Genomic DNA, 20,729 nt, shown 5'->3' with positions numbered 1-20,729 from the left:
TCCAGCACATTAGTCATATGTCTCAGGGACATATGCATTTTTTAAAAAGGTAAAATTAAATGTATTTACATAGCTGTTTGCCAAGAAAATGAAAATGTTTTAAGTAAATATTCTCAGAGCTGAGATAAGAGTAGCTGAGACATGGGTGGCATTTGAATATTTCTTACTTGGCTGTGATCTTGGAAACACAATACTCTGAGGCACTCACTGGTGCATTTACCAGCCTCCTAGAGTTCTCACAAGCAAGGGAAGGTGCCAACCACTCTCCTGGACGCGGATAAGGGGGTACGGGGAAACAGTACTGCCTGGAGTTCATGTCAATAATCTTTGTCCAGAAGGTGTGTGTATGACTGGAGGGGGGAAAAGAAAAAAACCTTTTGCCCATGGAAGTCACTTTTCAAATGAAAGATATTTAATTCCAGAGCCAAAGAGTCCTGGCAGATTTCCCATATTCAAATACAATGCACTGCTATGTCACTACTTTGTCAGCTGCGCATAGCGAGACACAATGGAGAAGATTGCCACCTTGTGGTCATATGAAGTTACTACCCAAATCAGTCTCCTGGTTGGTTGTTTATAGCCAAACTTTGACATACGTGTACTTACTAACATACATTATTTGGGTAATTATAGAAGAAAATGGGTTTCTCTGTGACATTTACATACATGTATAAATTGTGCATGGTCACACCCACTATCCATTCCTTTTCACAGTCCTGCTCCTGTTCCTAGTATCCAGAATCCCATGGCAATAACTTAATTTAAAAAAAAAAAATATTCACTTTACATCCTGGTCATAACCCCATTCCTTCTCACCTCTTACCTCTTCCCCCTCTCACCTCCCGATTCCCCAGAAAGGGGGAGCCCCACTTTCCTATCTCCATTTAATTTGATGTTGGCTATCAGCTTGCTGTATATAGCCTAATTTTTAAGGCAATAGTAAAATTTAAACTTGAATACCACAGAAGTCAAGTGACTTAATTAACTTATTTTATTTTCAAGTCCAAGACTTGAGGACATATAATTTATGTCTTTCATGAAACAACTTCAGAAGTTGTTGAATATTATATATATATATTCAAGGATTCTAATAGCATTTTTTTCTTCACACTGACAGCCACCTCTTAGACAGAAGGGGGATGATTTCTCTGAAGTGGTTGATGGATCCTTCCACACTTATTTTAGTTTGAAATTCTGGAGAAAAGATCATCTGCCAACCAACCAGAAGTCTTGGTTAAAGCAGTGGCCATGGCGGCCTATGTATTCATAGTGGATATGCAGGATGTGGGTGTAGAAAAGGCAGAGCGTAACACACTCAACCTTAGGTTTGTAGCCAAGAATCATGTGGCACTTGGTTCTTTCAAGAAGTCATGCCAGGAAATGTAGGTAATTGTTTCTTAACTTTAGCCACTTTTTTTTTCTTTCTTTCTTTTTTTTTTTCTTTTTTTTTTTCATCTCTTTCTTATTCTTTATTAATTTATTCAGATTACATCTCAATTGTTATCCCTTTGCTTGTCTCCTCCCATTCCTCCCTCCCTCCCTCTTTCACCCTGTTCCCCTTCCCTACCTAGGTCTCTGACAGAAGTGGACCTCCTCCCCCACCACATGGTCACAGCCTATCAAGTCTCATCTTGGTTGCCTTCTTATTCTTTCTCTGAGTGCTTCCAGTCCTCCACCAAAGAGAAGTGGTCAAATATGGGGCACCAGAGTTCATGTCAGAGTCAGTCCCTGTTCTCCACACAACTGTGGATAATGTCTTGTCCCTTGGATAGAACTTTAGCAATTTTGAAAGACGTGACTAAGTGATTTTTTCCATCATAGTAGCCTTTCACTATGAATACACTATTATCTCCAAAGCCATCTGTGCTGACTGGTGGTTCCTTCTCCACTTCCTCTGGTTTGAGGTCTGGAATGAACATAATCATTGAATGTCTTCTGGGAATTTTGTATCAGGAAGTGTTCATAAAGTCCTAGTTACCCACAATGGACCACACATGGTGACAGTGTGTGATTATAGTTTTTTAGTTCCTCAGAACAAGGGATGAGATGAGAACCGTACTCAAACTTTATGAACACATAGCTTGGGCTGAACCTTCACATTTCTATCTAACTATCCCTAGGCCTAGGTCTGGAAGCTTCTGGCTTCCATACAATTTAATCTTCTGTAAGCCTGGACCTTGAAGGCTTCAGCTTCCAGCTTCCATCTGCAAACCTTGGCCTAGAATATTTTCAGCCTCTGAGACTTACTGCTGAATAAGCTCACCCTTTCTAGCTCTTTCTGATCTCTGGCTAGAGGATTCAACTCTGCTGTTCTGGCTCAAGACTCCACTCAAGCTGACTGATACAAACTGGTTTTCCTCTACTTCTCATTGAATTGCTCTGCTTGAAAAAGCTGCCTCTGAACTCCACGAACTGAACTGCATGAACATAACTGCACTCAACTGAACTGTACTGAACTGACTACAGGAACTCTACTGTATTCCTGTACTGTACTCTCCTCTACTGTACTGTCCCTATGAGCTCTCTTATTCTCTCTCTCTCTCTCTCTGAACTGCTTATAAGTAGCTTCCCTTTCCTGTCTGTGCTCGTGAGAGTTGGGCATATCCTATCTCTGACTCATTCTGCCAAATCTATCTCTGATTCATCACTTTGCCTGCCCTTCTATTAGCCATCAGTGTTTGGAATTAGTGGTGTGTCTTTATTCCAACTGGGTCATACAGACCAAGTGTCTTTATGATTCATTGCCAGAGCAGCCATGTTGCTGCATTAAAATTTCTCTGCAAAGGTGTAGTAAAGATAATATATAATAAATTCATCCATACCTCTGTAGTTTAAAAAAAAAAACAAGTGGGATTATTTCTTTTGAAAGGTCACATTAGGAAACATTATTACTTCTCTCCTAACTCTGTTCTGTTTTTCTCTCAAATTCCCCAGATTCTCCTTCCTCCTACCCATGCAATGTCATGCCCCCTACCTCTCTCTCAAAAAAGATAAAACAAGAGAAACAGAAAACAAAAGTAAAAAGACAAAAAAAACTAAAAACAACCCCAAAACACAACACATAGACAACAGCAACAACAAAAACAATTAATCAAACAAACACAGTTCACTTTGTGGTGGCCAACTGAGGATGGGGTCCTCTCTGGAGTGTAATTGGTATTTTCAATGACACTTCACTGGAGAAAAACCAATTTTCATTTTATCCAGCAGGTATCAACAGCAAATAGCTTTTTGTTTATTGCTGGGGTTTCCTTTTGCCTGTGCTGAGATTTTGTCTGGTTTGAACGTTTGTAGGTCCTGTGTGTGTGTGTGTCTGTGTGTGTTTACAGTCTCTGTGACTTCATATATGTATGTATGTATTAGCCTTGTGTATGAAGGACATTGTTTCCTTGGAATCCTACATCTCTGGCTCTTAGCAATATTTCTGCCTGTTCTTGTGTATAGATTCATCGTACATAAACCTCGAAGGGAATAATTTGATGAAGATACCCCATGTAGGGTTGAGTGCTCCAAAGTCTGTGACTCTCTGCACATTGTCCAGCTGTGAATCTCTTTGTTAATTACTATCTACAGCAAGTAGAAGCTGCTCAGATAAGGGTTAATGGTGCTCTATTTTATGGGTATAGCCATATCTTTAGGAGTCATTTTATTGATCTGTTCTTTTAGCAGAATAATACTGGTTCTCCTCTAGGCCCATAGTCTATCTAATCTTGGATTTTTGGGTGCTTTATCAGTGTCAGGTATGGGTTCCTTCTCATGAAGGGGACCTTATTTTGTAAAGTGATTGGTTGTTCTATGATATTTGTGCCACTATTACATTATGTATCTTGCATGTCACATGGTTTGTGGCTTGGGGAAATTAATGATTAACTGTCTCCTCCAGTAACATACAAAGTATTTTCTAGCACCATGAACCCTAACCAGAAGCTTCTAGTTAGGCACTAGAAGTAAACAATATTTTAATTAATAATGAACAATCACTATTGGACAATTTAGTTATTTTTCTATTGTTTTACCTTTCTTCTGATACATTAAGAAAATGATGTTGATGAAGGTTTAAATATTTTTATTTTATACTTTTGATCATTTAGTTTTTCCCTAGTTATCAACTCCTAGTTTTTAAAAACTAAGATAAGCCCTCTTGTTAAGAAAATAAAAAAGGCAGAGTCATACTCAACTCATAACACATTAGGAGATAAAGGATATAGAAGTCAAAAAACAGCAAAATATAAGGTCCTTGGGTTACATCTTAGTATTCTTAACCCATATCAGTAATATCTTAGCTCATAAGCGTCTCCTATTATCAACCCCTTTCTTCTGTTTTATTTAACTTCCCTATCACAAGAGTGAATACAGAAGTGGATTCAAACTTTTTTTTTTTTTTTGAAGTTTTAGGTAGGGTATATGTGTATTTTATGGTCACCTTCTTCTTTGAGTAATTTATCTTTTAATATAGTTTGCAAATTATATATAATAAAATTAACTTTCAATATGCAACTTAAAGTTGCACACTTAAAGTACATATATTCGTTTATACAATATAGAGAAATAGCATGCTCATTTTTTTTACTTTCTGGCCATTAAAATGAGAACCTCACCTAGAGGTGTAAAAGGTACTGGATACAGACACTCCTCCATCAGTAACGCCTTTATTAAACACAGGGAAGTGCTCTCATGGATGGTGAGCCTGGCTCTTGTGCACAGTCTTGTCTGTTATTGTAAGTCTATGACAGGAAATCTACATTTATTTGGCTGGTGTACATGTGAGGGGAAAGCAGCTTCCCTCTGCCCTTCTAGATTCTTTGTCTAAGGAGAAAACTGAATTGATGTAAAACAAATAGGAGTGTAGCCATCATTAATTAACATACCTGTGCACTGGGATCCATAAAATATAGTGACTTAAAGACCAGATACTTTATGTTTATAAGGCATTCTGGAACACAGAAAGAAATTGGTCCTTGGTGAGGAAGTATGTGGTAGAGTGTCCTGTTATATAAATTAAAATGTCCCTTGGGTAATAAAACAAGCCTCAGATCAATGTTTGTTCCCCTCAGAATACATGACAGTGTGTCCTGAGGTTTTATCAGCCTCTTCTTTTTCCTTGTGTTCCCGAGTTAATCTTTCCTGGTTGGTGAGACTCCCTAGAAGGAAGTTCAGAAGGACTAACAGAAGATCTGCATTTATACTAATAGGAAGAGCTCAGAGACAGCCTCGGAATGCTCAGCTCATCCAGAACCTCCAGTTCAAAGTCACTGATTCAGTATATGAGACACGGGGGCTGCACTGGCCAAACCTCTTGGCTGGAATATTGATTTCCTTTACTTGGGATCTTTGCCACTGGAGGTCTTTAGGAACCACTCATGCTGGCTGACTTCTCCAGTGTTCCTTGCAAAGATTACTGTTCTACATCCCAACCAAACAACGCAGAGTGCCCGGTGAAGGGTACCTTTCTCATTGATCCCTGTGAATTGGAAGAACTACCCTGGCAATTGTCACTCAGGTCTCCCAGGGGCTCTTAATTTCCACAGAAGTGAATCTCTATCTTCATTCCAGCCCAGAGCCACTTTCTCACAGGGTACAGGGCTGGCTTGTTCTTCCAGAAGCCTCTTATGAACTCCGAAATCACTGTGTCCTTTTAATTCAAAAGCTTGAAGTTCTAAATATATTATGCACCAATGAAGAAGAACCACCAGGCTTTTTGTTTTTGTTTTTTTTTTTTCAATAAATGAGTAAAAGGAATGCAAAAAATTAATTTAGAAACACTGATAAAATAAGAGAGTCTAAATATGTTGAGAATATAAAATAATTCTTCTGCTATCTGTATTTGGCAGATTTCAGTATTAAACAAAAACAGTCACCAGGTATTTGTATCAGCTATTGGCCACAGACTTATTTTTCATTAAGAGGCATTGCTCCATTCATTCAGGTCCAACATAAAGTTTTTTAAAGCTAACATTTATTCAAACAATATTGACTGATATTTTCTCTCAAGATATACGTACTTTTGAACAAATTGCATAGTGTGTTATATGGGTCTAACTTGGTAAGACGATAGCCAGCTTAGTTATATTATTTTCCCTTTCAAATGACCCCAACACACATTCAACCCTGTATGATAAAGTCCTTAAGATATTCATCTAGACATTTTGTTTCAGCCAGTGTCTCCTGGACTTATTTCTTTCAATGTTGGACATGCTGATTGTTTTTATAAAGTGTACATACTTGATTGGTTGTCCAGAGCTCACCTGTGCTTGGCTTAGCACTTAAACACCTTCTTCTTGCTTTGAAATATAAGATTTTTTTCAGTCTTGATCATTTTGACCATGACAGGCTTGTATAGTCCTTGATTTACCACCTTTTCTTTGGTTTTACAGTGGAGTCTCATCTCTTGGAACAGGGATTTTATGAAACCCATGCTGTCTTGAGTTACCTTTAAAGTATGTCTTGCTTTAATCCAGTCTTTCCTTGCTAACTTTCCATTCCTCCATTTTGAGATGTGAATGTTTATAGTGTGCTAGGGTGACATGTTTGTCTTGATTTTATGAAGGCTCATAGTTAGGATTTTGTCATGAGTCTCAGAAGAGACTTTAGACAATATTGAGACTATTAAAGAGTATGGAGACTTTTAACATTGGACTGGATGCATTTTGGATACGAGAAAGGCACGAGCCTTTGTGAGGTAATGGTTGGATAATAGGATTTAATGATGACAAGGTGTGTACTTGCAATGGTTAATTTTCATTGCAATTTAAGGGCATTTAAAATCACTCAAGAGTGATTTCACACCTATGGGTGTGTTCATGAGACAATTCCCCCAAAGTGGTTTAATTGAAGAAGTATTACTCATAGTGAGTGTAGATGGTACTAGGGTCCCAAACTGAACAAAAGAGAAAAAAATGAAATGAACTAAACACCAGTATTTATCTGTATCTGCTTTCTATCTTCACACATAACGGTGACCAGCCACATGACTCTCGCTGCCACAAGTCAGATATCATATACTGAGGTAGCATATATCCAAAACCTTGTCTTTGAGCAAGCTTCTTCACAAAGTGCCCTCTGTTTTGTTTTTCTGTATATTTGTAGTTAAATTCAAAGGCTTGATACAGTCAGACTTTGCTTAGGAAGAATCCAGCCAGTGTTGCACATTTCTTTGGAGGTTGTAAAATGTTTCCCTCCCTCCCTTTCTTCCTTCCTTCCTCCTCCTCCTCTTCCTCTTTTTCCTCCTCCTTCTCATTCTTCTCCTACTTCTAGTTAACAGGTACATATCATTATTTCAAAGTTATAGGACAGTTCTGGTTACTAGGTCTTGGTTTTGTTTCCAGATATCCAGTGTCCTTCAAGCCAGGGCATACAGTGACATACACTATTGATTTCAGGGAATTACATTTCATTATAGACTCAATGAACCTAATGAAGTAAAGATTATATTCCCTAGTTTAAATGAAATTAATACAGATAAAATGAACAAATATTTTAAACTCAATCTGCAGATTAAAGATTATAGATACACTGTTAAGTGCTGAGAGACAAGCTCCATAAGAGAGGGAAGAATTTGAAAACAGCTAAGGTATACCAAAAATAACTGTTTTCAGAAACATACATTGAATTTATACCAATCAGCAACAAAACACAGACATCTTATAGATGTCTTATAGAAAAGTGGGTGCGATACTCAAATACATACTGCACAAATAGGTTTAATACTTAGTTTGGATTGTTACCTTCAGTCTAGACAGTGAGCACAGGTGTCTCCAGAGATGAGTAACTCTGCAGAGAGTGCCCTCCCTTGAATAGCAGTGATGACATTTCATTGACTAGAGACTAGCATAGAATTAAAAATGAAAAATTAGAAAACCAGTAAGAACAGGAATTCCCTCTTGCATTTGAGCATACTGATGGTATGAACTATCAGCAAGAATATGGAGAAACTGGAATTTTACATGTGTATGAGTGAAGTAGTCTAGGGAAGTGTTGTTCAGGGTCTACAAAGCTGTCCATGTCTGCACCCAGTGAGAACATGTGTATTTGTTACTTTGCTTGCTGATATGAAGAAAAAAAAAAAACACCAAAAAGCTACTTAACAGAGGAAGGTCTTATTTTGATTCTTAGTCTGCAAGAGTAAAATCTATTATGGAGAAAGCATGGCAGAGGGAAGTTGGTTGCTCATATCTTGGAACATCAAGAAGCACAGAAAGTGTGTGTGTGGAGGGTGGGTGCTGATGCTCAGCTATGTCCCAGTCTGGGACCCCAAGCCATGGGATGATGCTACCCACAATCACAATGAGTTTCCCTTTCCCCAATCTTCATTTGAAAAGCCCTCACAGACATACCCAAAGATGTGTCTTACAGATACTCTGTCTTGTTAATAAAAATGATCCAACATGCACCCTTACAGAACTATGCACACATTCTCACTCAACGGACATGTATAAAAAAGAGAAACAGATAAATGTTTAAGGAGTGTTGTTTATAGTAGCTACAAGTTAGAAACAACCCAAATATGCTTCACTTTATGTTTGGTATGTTTATTCATGGAGTATTGTATATTATAGATATTTTTTAAAAACCTAACAAGAACACAGAAGAAAGTGTGTAATTCAAAATGCATGTGACTCTAAACAGTCATAAAAAAGAATACTTTAGGATAATGGTTGGCTTTTGAAAGGGGGACTGAAATGCAATGGCACTGAGGCAAGAGGGAGCTATTAGGGCCATAATAATCTATTTTAGGATCTAGGGTGGATGGTCCGTGGGTGAATTTGATTTGTATTGAGTCACTGAACCTTGTTTCTCTTATTAATTCATTATAAGTACTATAAACTACAGTAAATACATTTTAATTTGTATTTATATGCAAAATCAAGCTATTTTTTTTTAAAGTAAAATTGACGTTAAGAGGGAAAAAACATAAACTTATTGTGTTTACCAAGATTTCAGCCAAAACTTGAAATTATAAAGAAAGGAAGTTTTCAAACACTCCTATGTATGAACGTCACCATATTTTACTCCATATATTTAAGATTATCCTTTGAGAAAAATTAGGTTATTATAACTAATGATATATTTTTAAACTAAGCAATAAGAATAGGAAGATAATTGTCTGTAATTTTCCATTGTTTAAAATTGATATTGTCAATCCAAAATTTTGCTACACTTATAATTAAGAAAAAGAATATCAAGTCTTTTGACTCTTTAAAAAGTCATGTTAAATTGTTAATTATTATTGGCTACACTAGTAAGTCCTAAGAATAGCTAAGATAATGCAAAGAATGAATGTAGTGACTTACTAAGACCATTTATTAATCTTTAAAAATGTTTCCTGGAAAGATATTTACAAAAATGCTGAAGATTTCACTATGCAAATAGTATCCAATCTAGAATGAAATTCAGAATTCAGTAAGCTCAGATAGTTAAAGGTAAGTCGTTATTATTTGTATGAAAACATAACTCATTGAAGAAGGTTATCTGTACAGCTGCGTGAAAATCCAAGTTATTCACTGACAAATGTGTTTTCTGTATGACTAGATTATGTTTCAATAATGAAATACAGAAGGAAGCGGTTTTTATGCATTATGCCATCATTATTCTGTCTCTGATGACTTCTTTAGTGAAAACATTGCTTTCTGGGTGAACTGAATAAATACAACCACTGTCTAGAATTTTAAAAATTATGCCAAAAGATGGATAAAGATGAGTCTACTTTTGGAATACATTTACAGTTTCATTATAGACAAGTTACTAGGGTAAACAGATTGTAGCCATCAAAAGTTCTTTATACATGGTGTTTTGAGCACTATTAATTTATAAAAGAAAGCTTTAAAATATATTGGGGTCATCCAAAAAAAAGGGAAATGTCCCCAGTATTTATCTGCACCTTTTAAATAATTGTTGATTATCTCGATGGCAAAACACTCTATGTAAAGTTAAAGATGTATTCCACTGGTGTCCTGGTACATTCCACAAGCTCACCTCTCCTATACTAAACATCTGAAAGCATTGAGAATACATATGTACATCCTTGAGTTAGCCATTGATTGGAAAGACTAAGAGATTACTGTAATAAAAGAACTGTCCTGAAGGGATTATTTGGAAAATAGATTGTTTTGGCATATTTTATGCTCCTTTATTAGTCAATACAAGGAAATAGAACTGACAGAAACACAAAGCGCACACGCACACACGCACGCACACACACACACCACAATACATACATACCACAAATGTGGAAGCGAAATTTCTAACCACTTTTAAAAGCTTCCAAATAATTAAGTGTATTCTATAAACATCAGTTAAGATATCAAAGAGGGCTTTAAGAATCCTGTGTGGTGTGCAGCTAGTGAAGGGGCTGTCAGGATGGCGGCCAGAGTAGGAAACAGGTGTCACTCAGACACAGGAGAATGGAAAAGAAGCAAACACAAGCAGCAAGCATAGGGTGGTATTACTAATGTTAGGACCAAGGCAGGATTAGCAAAGGAGGGTGAGTGAATGCAAACACTGTAAGAAGAGTAATTGGTTTGGGAAGTCAGGGGAAAGAGGAAAGGACAGGCCACACTCCTGGGAGGAGGCACTCATTTTAGAGATGGGGTCAAGCACTTTGTAAGTCAGTACTTGGTGGGCCTTTCACTGAGAAATTAACCAAATGCCTTCTCACCTCAGAGAAAAGAATTCTACTTGTGTTAGGTGGTGAAACTGTGAGTCTACCTGAGGTTACTTACATGAAGGGGAGCAAGGGTTACTTGCAGGAGATGGGCACCTATGGGTTCCTACATGACAGAATGACAGATCTATCCCTTGAGCAACAGTTAACTGTCTGTATATCACCGCAGAAAGCAGCGGCCTCCGGAACCTTTCTCCCCTAGAGATCTTTAAAGTCATAATTGTAGAGAAGGGGAACGGCCTTGACAGCCTCCACCTCAATGTTCATTAGAGACAAGTAGTAAACTGCAAAACATTGAGGGTTGGTGAGAGAAAAAGTGGGACCAGGAGAAGGCAGATAAGAATTGAGGATATCGGGGCGGGGGGCGGGGAAGAGCAGTCTTAGGGGGAGTGTGATAGAGTCAAGATGTTGAGAACAGAGAAATTCTAAAAGGAAATAAGGACTACGTCGCATAGATACAAAGGGTTTAAAACGCACAAGAAAATGACTCAAACATGGAAACAAAGCAAGGCCCTTTCAAGTTTTACTGGAACAATCTAGAGTCGAAGAGGACATTGGGGACACCGTGTGTGGTGGTCTGGAGAAGAAGGGTTATGGCTATATATTTCTAGAAAGTGTTTCATGCAGGCGCCTGGTAGTCCTTTAATCAACTCACAATATATAACATGTATAGCACATATCATTTTGTCAACATAGGTAACTTTTTGTGCTTTCCCGTTCCTTAAAAACATTTGCAAACACGATCAAGAATCTGTGGGGTGGAGATGTTGCTCCATCGGTGGAATTCTGGCCTAGCCCACCGGGAGCCTTACATTGGTCCAGAGCAAGCTCTACATGAACCAGGCATTGTGATGCTCATGTATAGCCTCAGTACCTGCATGCCGCAGTCATGAGTATTTGCATTCAAGGTCATCTGTGGCTACGCAGTGAACTCAAGACCAGGCCATGAAGTCTGACACCCTGTCACAAAGCCAGACAATGAGAACATCCACCACCATGGGCAAGAAGCAGTCAGAGCAGCAGTGTGCAGCGGAATGTTGTTAGTTCTGAGACGATGTGAGGTGGGAGACAGCAGCTTGCTAAGATCTGACCCTAGGTTGGCCACTTAATCACAGACGCACAAGCAACAACATTTTAGTGCGAGGATGGCGCTTAACATTTCTGTAATGTGTGTGCTTAACGGGCGTGGGACTGCATCACACTCATCAGAACGGTTCCTAGCTCAAATAACCAAGTGGCGTTGTTTTTAAATCAAGTTGCCATGTTCTCCACTTTTTAAATGTTCCTGTGAAAGAATGTGTTTTGGTCCTCAGAAAGTTGAACCAATTTAAAGTGTAATTCCTAAGAAACAAATTCAAAATAATTTTACTGGCTACAGACCTATTAGCACACTGCAGCTCCCATCTGGCGTCTGCAGCTAGGATGGCTCCATTGGACACTGTTTAAATGCTATTCATATGTCCCCTAATTCAAAAGTAATTTCACCCCAAACTAATTTAACCTAAATCGTGTCACATCATTTTCATACCATTGTAGTTTCTGTGTCTTGATTTCTAAATAAGACGATTTGCCTGCCCTTTAGCCACCAATTACCCTCCCAGAAACCCAAGAGTTATTATTTTTCCATTAAAATAGAAACTATGAAACTATGTGACCATAACCATGCAAACTAATTACTTTAAGATTTGCAGGAAGGCAAAATAAGGAAGAAGATAAAAGATTGCCTGTACACCAAGAGCTATTGTAGGGTTCATGACATCAACATCTTAAGAAAGCCAACTTTGGCATCTGCAGGAGAGATGCTCGCCACATTAGCTAGAAAACAGCAAATGTTTTTGCAAGATTTTTTAATATGTGGTGTGACACTGGATAAACACGTCTGAAGACTGCAGGGTTTCTCTCTCATCTTCTTAAGAATAACAATTGTATAAATTAGCTATCCATTCTGTTCTCATTTTACAACATAAAAATATGTTGGTTATGCAGTGCTTCTAGCACTTAGGCCATTTTTTTTTTCAGCTAAATTTGTAGAACTTTGTAAAAGTAAGGAGAGTGGTTGGTTTGTTCTGATACATAATATTCTCTTAAAAAATATATCTTTGAAAACATGGTACTTAAAATAGTCTTAATAACAAGCTGAAAGGCTTTATCGAAAAGGACATGGTAGGATGTTGGTTATATGATACAGGATAAGGTTTTCTAATCATAGCTTCAGTAGAGATGGCTTTGCTTGGATCTAGTGGCAGCCTATCTTAGAGAAAGAGGTAGTCCTTGAGTGGATAGCATAAGGGCTGTTGTCTCTTCTGAAGGCAACAGAGCCAGTAGGTACTGTCTCTTCACTTTCTAAACATTGGCAGTTTCTTCTTTGATCCAAGGGAAAGGAATGGAGAGGTAGAAGCCCCTTTAAATGACTGCTCAAAGGGACAGCCTTGTCTAACAGGAAAATTGTGCCCAAGAAGAGCTCAGTGTCAAGATATATGCACCATGGCTGCTGAGGGAACTCCTGACCAGCTGTTGTCAGAGCCCAGGTGGTGCGTTGAAGTGTGAGGGGCACTGGTCCTGCAGGGCGAGTGATGCCAGACAGAGCCCCACCTGGGGAAACTGTAAACTGAGATTGAAGGAGAAGCTGTAAATTGACTTCTGAAGTGTTGATAGGGCAAGGCCTGTCACATGAGGGTCTGAATAGACTCTTAGTAACAACATAATGCAGAAAGGAATGGAAGAATGATGAAAAACAGCTTGTTTTAGAACCAGTAGAAGCATCTCAGATGTAGCTCTTCCCCACTTGTATGAGAAAGAATATATTCTGTACAGAGAGGGGGTCTATGACTGTATGTGGATAATTGTGTGATACTTTAGAATATCGTCTGAAAATGAGGACAGTATGGATGGTCCAATTTACATTAGGTTTCACAGTTTGTTTTCCTCCTTGCTTAAATACTTTCCCTGAAAAAAAAATCAAATTAAATTAGAGTCTCATAATGCATAATAAGAAATTTCTTGCTGTTTTAATCCATTTGGTAATCTAAATTATTTATTGAGCTGAAGCCGCATGACCAAGGCGAACACACAAATAAAAGCACAAGACAAAGGAGAAAAATTGCTTTCAGAACTTCCATACTCTTACTAGATTTTTTTTAATTTAAAAATATCTCTGATTATAAATTATGTATAGCCATTCAGACATAAAGCAAACAAAAAGAAGCCCTCACATACAGAGAGTGAAGAAGGTTTGCACTGGGGCCTGTATTCACTTTTCGGGAATTCCATGGCAGTTGGGACCTGCACAGCCAGCCAGCTTCTCTTTCCTATGGTTGGAGCATTGTAATGTACAGTCTCAGAATTAGTGCTCTTGAACTAAGAACTAGTAGTTCTCCGGAAGATGGTTTTGCTTGATCAGAGCACAAAGGTTGAGAAACGAGAGGAAGAGAGTTTGTAAAGAAATCCCCAAACATCACCAGATATTTCTTCAGAGTTCCCATTAAGTTTACTTATAAAATAGTCCAGATGTCAGACAGAGAAGTTGTTTATGAAAGCTGAAAAGCTGATTTCTTTTAAAACACATCAGTTAAGAGAAGATTGCTCTTTTACTAGGGTACTCCCTTCTGGTCTCCAAGGATATTGCATTGACATAACAACCTGCCTAAATATACTTAATCAAAACTAACACAGAGTCTTTAAAACACAAAAAGGAGTGGCATTAGAAGTAATTTAATGGTCTTTTAATATCGTCAGTCAAGATTCTAATGGCTAGTCCATTGGAAATCCCACAGAACAAATAATTTACTTTTGATTTGTAACTATAGCATTGTGACAAAGGCCTGATTCATGCCATTCAAAATCGGTGCCAATTTGTCTATGCTTTGCACACATATTCATTTTGTCAGTTTCCTCTGGACTCTACCTTCATTTTTGAAAGTTTGATATCCAGGCAGTGGCAAACAGTGACCTCCCCTTTTTGTTTCAGCTGTCAGGTAATTTTGTCATGCCTGAGGTTCTGCATTCACACTCAGTTCTAGAATCTCTCTTTATCAAAAATAACCAACATCATTACTTGTGACTTCTGTAATCTGAATCAGAGATATACAGGATACTATGTACTCATATGTTTTCTATGATTACAATAACTAGCATGCTTAAAAGCACAGGATTTTAAATACATATTTGATGGATAAAAGCTGTGGTAGAGAAAAGATTGCTCGTGATGAGGAGACACAGTTGCGGTGTTGAACGAGGTGTCCTTGTAGATGCTAAAGTCACCCAGAATTACGCCCCCACTAAGACTGGATGGGACAATATCAATCCAGGATTTATGGTAAATAGAGATTAGTAGGTAAATGACAGCAATAAAAGAGACATGATATCTAGCCAGATGATGGGCATATGGAAGCAGCAGGAAGTCAGGACACAGTGGCAAGAACTCAGGGCAAGGGGACCATCAGCCCAAGGATAACTGGAATTCATTTATCATCATTTACAAAGTAACTGAATCTCCGGTGCCCCTTGTCATCAGCATATGAAGGTAGACGCTGTATTCTAAAACAGAGTTCAGTATGGATTGACGCTTGTGAGAAAGTTGAGGGTTAACAGAAGGCAACTGGGCAATGAAAAAAATAACACTATGGGAATTTTATGTTATTATTATTATTTTGTTGTTTTTGTTTTTCAAGACAGGGTTTCTCTGTGTAGCCTTGGCTCTCCTGGACTCACTTTGTAGACCAGGCTGACCTCCAACTCACAGAGATCCACTGGGATTTTGGGATTAAAGGTGTGCCCCACCACTGCCCAGCTACAGTGGGAATTTTATTGTGGCAGAATATAAATGTAATTTATGATGTGGGAACACAGACTCATGGCACTGAAACCCAATAAGAAGAGATAAGGGGCTGCGACGGGACTGGTGACTTAAGGACCACACATCTCCTTTGAGATTACATCCTGGGGATAACCCTTGCTATGAGTAAAGAGTTAGCAAACCCTGCAGGCTCACGTGAAGGAGGCTCTGCTCAGTTTCCTTCAGTAGAAGGAAGTTACTAATTTATGAAATGCTAATGCATTTCTAAAATATCTAATTTACAAATGTTTGTACCAAGAAATGCATACAAAAGTATAATCACTGGTCCACTCTGATCGGGTGCCTATTTTCTCTCATTATGGCTTTATGACAAACTATTTCTTCTTTAGAGTTTGGAGCATAGTATAATTAGTATTCATAACCACCACATACTGCTAGATTTTCATCAGTGTTTTTATTTATTTGCTTGTTTAAATCTGTGGAGGCCTTTGCTTACTTGTTTTGTGCAGGTTTGAGAGAGAGAGAGAGAGAGAGAGAGAGAGAGAGAGAGAGAGAGAGAGAGAGAGAGAGCGACTGAAGCATACCACAGTGTAGACTTGGGGGTCAGAGGGCAACCATCAGGGTTCAGTTCTTGTCTTGGACTTTTTGTGGTTTGCAAATGAGTCAAATGTGAACTAGTCAAAATGAGCTTGTGGGTGCCAAGGGTCAAAATCAGGTCCCCAGGCTTTGCAGCAAGTGCCTTTATCTACTCTCATCTCAGGGGCCCCTCTATGTTTTAATGTTACTGGTTGAATTTGGTATTTTAAAAAAACCACTAAGCTACTTTGTCCGTTAATCTACTTCATTGCTCAGTACTGAGAAACTATGATTTAACATCTATCTTGGCATTAAGATATTTTCCAAAAGCATGTAGTTCAAAATCAAGAAGCTATGTATGTGTTGAATTGTCATCTTTCCAAAAACTTTGTGATGGTACCAGCTTGACAACAGATTTGATTTTTTTATATTCTTACTGATTTATAGTTTTGTGGCTTGTATGTGAGGGGAATACTTGCAAGATGATGGTAAATAGTTGTGTTTACTCTCAGTATTCAAAGTGATACTTTGACTTGTCCCTGATAGTATCACCAAGTTTCCATCCTTTGATATTAGAGGGGGCGGGATTTGCAAATTATCTATAAATGACTTACCAGGAGTTGGGCGTAGTAGCGCAAGCCTTTAATCCTGGCATCGGGAGGCAGAGTCTGGTGGATCTCTGTGAGTTCGAAGCCAGCCTGGTCTACAAAGTGAGTCCAGGAGAGCCAAGGCTACACAGAGAAACCCAGTCTCAAAAACCAAAAAGAAAATTACATATATATATATTTGTGTGTGTGTGTGTGTGTGTGTGTGTGACTTACCACACTATTTTAATTATTTTCATAAACATTTTATTTGACAGTCTTCATTGTCACACACTGTTGTTTGTTAAATAAAAAGTTATCACTGCACAATATTACATAACTAGCAGGAAAAAAACATGGTATAATGGCATACAATTCAAAGGGTCCATAAAGCTGTGGGGTTGAGCCAACCTGAACTGGTTTCTGTTAGTCTAAACTGGTGTATCCTGAGTACCATTGACTCCTATAGCTGTGTCTTACCTCAGCTTAAACAGAACCACAGCTCATGGTCAGCTTCCTTCATGCTAGCCTAAACATAGTCTCATCACTTCATGGAAGTGCAGGCCTGAGCAAAGGAAAAATAGTGTGGCTACCTCCTAAGCTTCCAGATGTGTCAATATCGTGTTGATTCAAAAGAAGCCATGTGGGCAAGCCAAAAGTTAAAGCAGTGGGGGCATTATAAAATTACATGCAAATGACATTGATAAAAAAAAAAAATGTAGCAGATTTGTAGCCACCATTGTGACCGCTGTTCTGTACTGACAAACAGAGCTAGTGAATTATAGACTGACATAAATCCTGTGCTGATGGCCAGGAGCCTTAGCCCCACCCCGAGGAGATTTAGCCCCACCCCCAGGAGATTTAGCCCCACCCCATGAGATTTAGCCCCACCCCCAGGAGATTTAGCCCCACCCCCATTTGTTTTGTTAACCGGGGTGAATCAGGTCATCATACAGGACTCCTATTTCTTGTTATATACTTCTAAAACCTTGTAAGCCTTTCATTCTATAAAACCAAGTTTTATTGTGTTAAATTCTATACATAATTTGTATGAAGAATGTTAGAGAAAAGATCATTGTCTTATTCTCAGCACCAAATTGGTTCATGTGACCGGTCAAAACTCACTGGCTATTTTTGACTTCAAATCAGCTAGTATTTTATAATCACATTCAAAGTAACAAGCTTCTGGTCTGGGTGTGACTATGAAACAAAGAACTAAAGTTTCATTTTCCCCCTAGGTCTTAAGTTTGGGATCATAACTGATGTATCTTTTGAAGGACACAATGTGTCAGTATAATGTCAAAGATTATGACAACTCCTATGTGCAATGAGTTACAGGGGCCCATTGATGTTTTGCCCTAACAATTCATCATTATAATCAATTATTATTCTTAAATTGGCCAGAAGGATTTTGTCAAATTTGCACACTGCTGATTAAAATGTGTATAAATTCAGATGAGAAATTCAGATTTCTTCTAAATAAACCATAGAGATAAGTGGGGCTAGAGAGATGGGGTTAGTGGTTAAGAACACTTGTTACTCTTCCAGAAAACCCAAGTTTGATTCTGAGCAGACACATGACATCTCACTGTAACTATAGTTCTGTAATTGTCTGTAACTCTAGTTCTAAGGTATCCAATGCCATCTTCTGGCATTCTTGGGCAGCATGCATGTAGATGATATACAAAAATACATACATACATACATACGTACGTACATGCAAACACTTATAACACACATAAAATTTAAAAATAAAAATAGCTTTAAAGCTTATAACGTTAATGCAGAACTGATATGCAATTACATAATACATTACAAAGTACTAGATTGCCTGATTATGAAGATAACAACTGGGTAAGAATGTTCTAAGTGTAAATTTGTATAAACCATAAAGAAGAAAGTAATACATATAAATAGTTTTAGAATGTTATTTCCTTTTCTAGAATAACTTTTTATTCTACTCAGTTGGCTACCTCAAAACTTCCACACTTAGATTACGAAAATATATTGAGAAACATATGATTTATAACTTGATTTGGCATATAGAATGTTCTCTTTCAGATATACAGAAATGACTTGCCATATGATAAATGTTTATCCTTGTCAAATCTCTAGAAGGCATTTATTTTGGACTGATAATTTACATGCACTTGTCATTTCAGAGTCACCATGTAGATAGATCCAAGAAACCTGACTCAGATCAAGGTGGCCTGGTGTCCAGAGTACCAGTTGACTTTCAGAATGATTTGGCTGATGTGGAGAGACAGAAGAGCAAGTAGGTCCCCCTGCAGGAGCAAGGACCAATATGACTACAGGTCAGCTAAACCATACAGTATTGTTTTACCTACCTGCCTGACAAGGGTACACTACACAATTTCTTGCTTCCATGTTGTCTGGAATACACAGCATGTGTGTAGAAGTCAGAAGTCAATGTTGGGAGGCATCCTTGGGACTCTCCATTTTTCTTAAAGGTAAATCTTTTTACACTGTGTGATTAGGCACATTGTCTGAATGTATATCTGTGTACCACAGGCACACAGTGCCCTGCAAGAGCAGAAGAAGGTGTCAAATCTCCAGGAATTAGAGTTACAGGGGTCCATAATCACCCTATGGGTGCTAAGAAGAGAACCTAGGTTCTCTTAGCCACTGAGTCATCTTTAGAGCACTCCATTTTATTTCTTGAGACAGGGTCTCTCGCCACATCTGGAGTTCCTCAGTTAGGCCAGGCTGGCTGCCTAGCTGGGGACCCATGTGTCTCTGCCCCATCCAGCTCTGGAGTGAGACATGTCAGTGTTCTTGTCTCTCTATGTGGGTGTCCTATGCTTTCTGTACTCAGTCTTCCTGCTTCACAGCCCTTTGATAACTCATCAACCTCCCTACCCCCACTCATAACATCTCCGTAGCTTTCCTAGATAAATGAATTAGAAAGGTTTAATGGGATGAACCAAGGTTAGGAGAACTGAGTTTGAGCCAGGTCTCAGACTTTCTCACAGAGAAGTTTCTTTCTTCAATGGATGAAATTCTCAGCCAAAGTGCAGATAATACGCAACTGATGGGTACGCAGCCACAAATGTGATTATCTATGTCTCAAATCCCTCCGAAAACAGCTCAGGGACCATCGTGGAAGAAGGAAGATAAGACATCAGGGAGGATCAGAGCAAAACAGTGTCTTCTGGATGTGCCAGCACCACTGTGCTCATAAACTCCCAGGGGCTGTTGTTGCCTGTACGAGACCTGAGCAAGGCTCAGCCAAGCACTGGTCCTTACTCCTTACTGAGGTGCTTTGAACAGATTGACCACATTCTAGTGTATGGCTTCACACCAAGAACTATATACACAGCATAAATGGAGGTCACTAGATGAATACATTTAAAAAAAAAAAAAAAAAGGGACACCAGTTTGAGGGTGAGGAGGGAGGTGGAGATGATCTGGGAATAATTAAGGGAAGAAGTTGTGAACATGGTCAAAACATATAAAGCCATAAAGACGGGCGGGGGAACTGATGGGGTGTTAATATATGAGCGAAGAATAAAAAGAAAAGGGAAAAATGTCATAAGCACATTCTCCACAATAGATGTGGCTTCTGCAGGAGTGCGCTGGGAAAAGACGCAGTTTTCTTTAAGGGACTGGCCACTAGGCATGTGACCTTGAGTAAGTGGGCAACACAAATTGGACTTTCTTTCTTTCTTTTATATTTTTTATTCTCCTTTTTTAAGGTGGAGGGTTTCCCAAGGATGCAGGCAGACCTAGGAGGACTGAGAAATGAGGGCACTCAGGGTTTGTGATGTGAAATTCCCAAATAATCAATAAAAATATTACGGAAAAAAATCAATAAAAATACTAATTATAAGCTAATAAAACTCAGAGCTGATTTGTGATGATTTACTTTGTAGAAATGGTGATGTGGCATTTTCCATCTCTACCAAAGGCAAAATAAGAGCAAATGGATGTGCAGGGCTGATCACAATCAGTTCAGCTATCAGACGAGCTTCCATATGGTGGGAATCTGGCACGCCTTAGCAAAGGGGGAATGAGGATTTTTCTCTTTTTTTGGCAATATTTTAGACACACCAAACCAGCTCAATTCCTATGACACTTATCTTCAAAACTTCAC

The 20,729-nt window shown here is 38.5% G+C and overlaps 1 protein-coding gene across 3 annotated transcripts in view; it reads left to right on the top strand.

Annotated features, from left to right (window-relative positions):
- Themis (thymocyte selection associated) overlaps positions 1–20,729 on the top strand; it is a 173,682-nt gene that overhangs the window by 141,723 nt on the left and 11,230 nt on the right. For 2 of the 3 annotated variants that reach the window (XM_051164136.1, XM_051164134.1), the window contains exon 5: positions 18,778–18,930. The exons of the other annotated variant lie outside the window; for it this stretch is intronic. In XM_051164136.1, coding sequence (XP_051020093.1) covers positions 18,778–18,894 — 117 coding nt within the window. In that variant the 3' untranslated portion in view covers positions 18,895–18,930. The remainder of the gene's footprint in view (positions 1–18,777; positions 18,931–20,729) is intronic. 3 annotated transcript variants of the gene reach the window in all.

Source organism: Acomys russatus, chromosome 21 (genome assembly GCF_903995435.1).
Source record: "Acomys russatus chromosome 21, mAcoRus1.1, whole genome shotgun sequence".
Lineage (NCBI taxonomy): Eukaryota > Metazoa > Chordata > Mammalia > Rodentia > Muridae > Acomys > Acomys russatus.
Note: the sequence above shows the minus strand (reverse complement) of the source record. Positions and strands in the feature narration are given on the sequence as shown.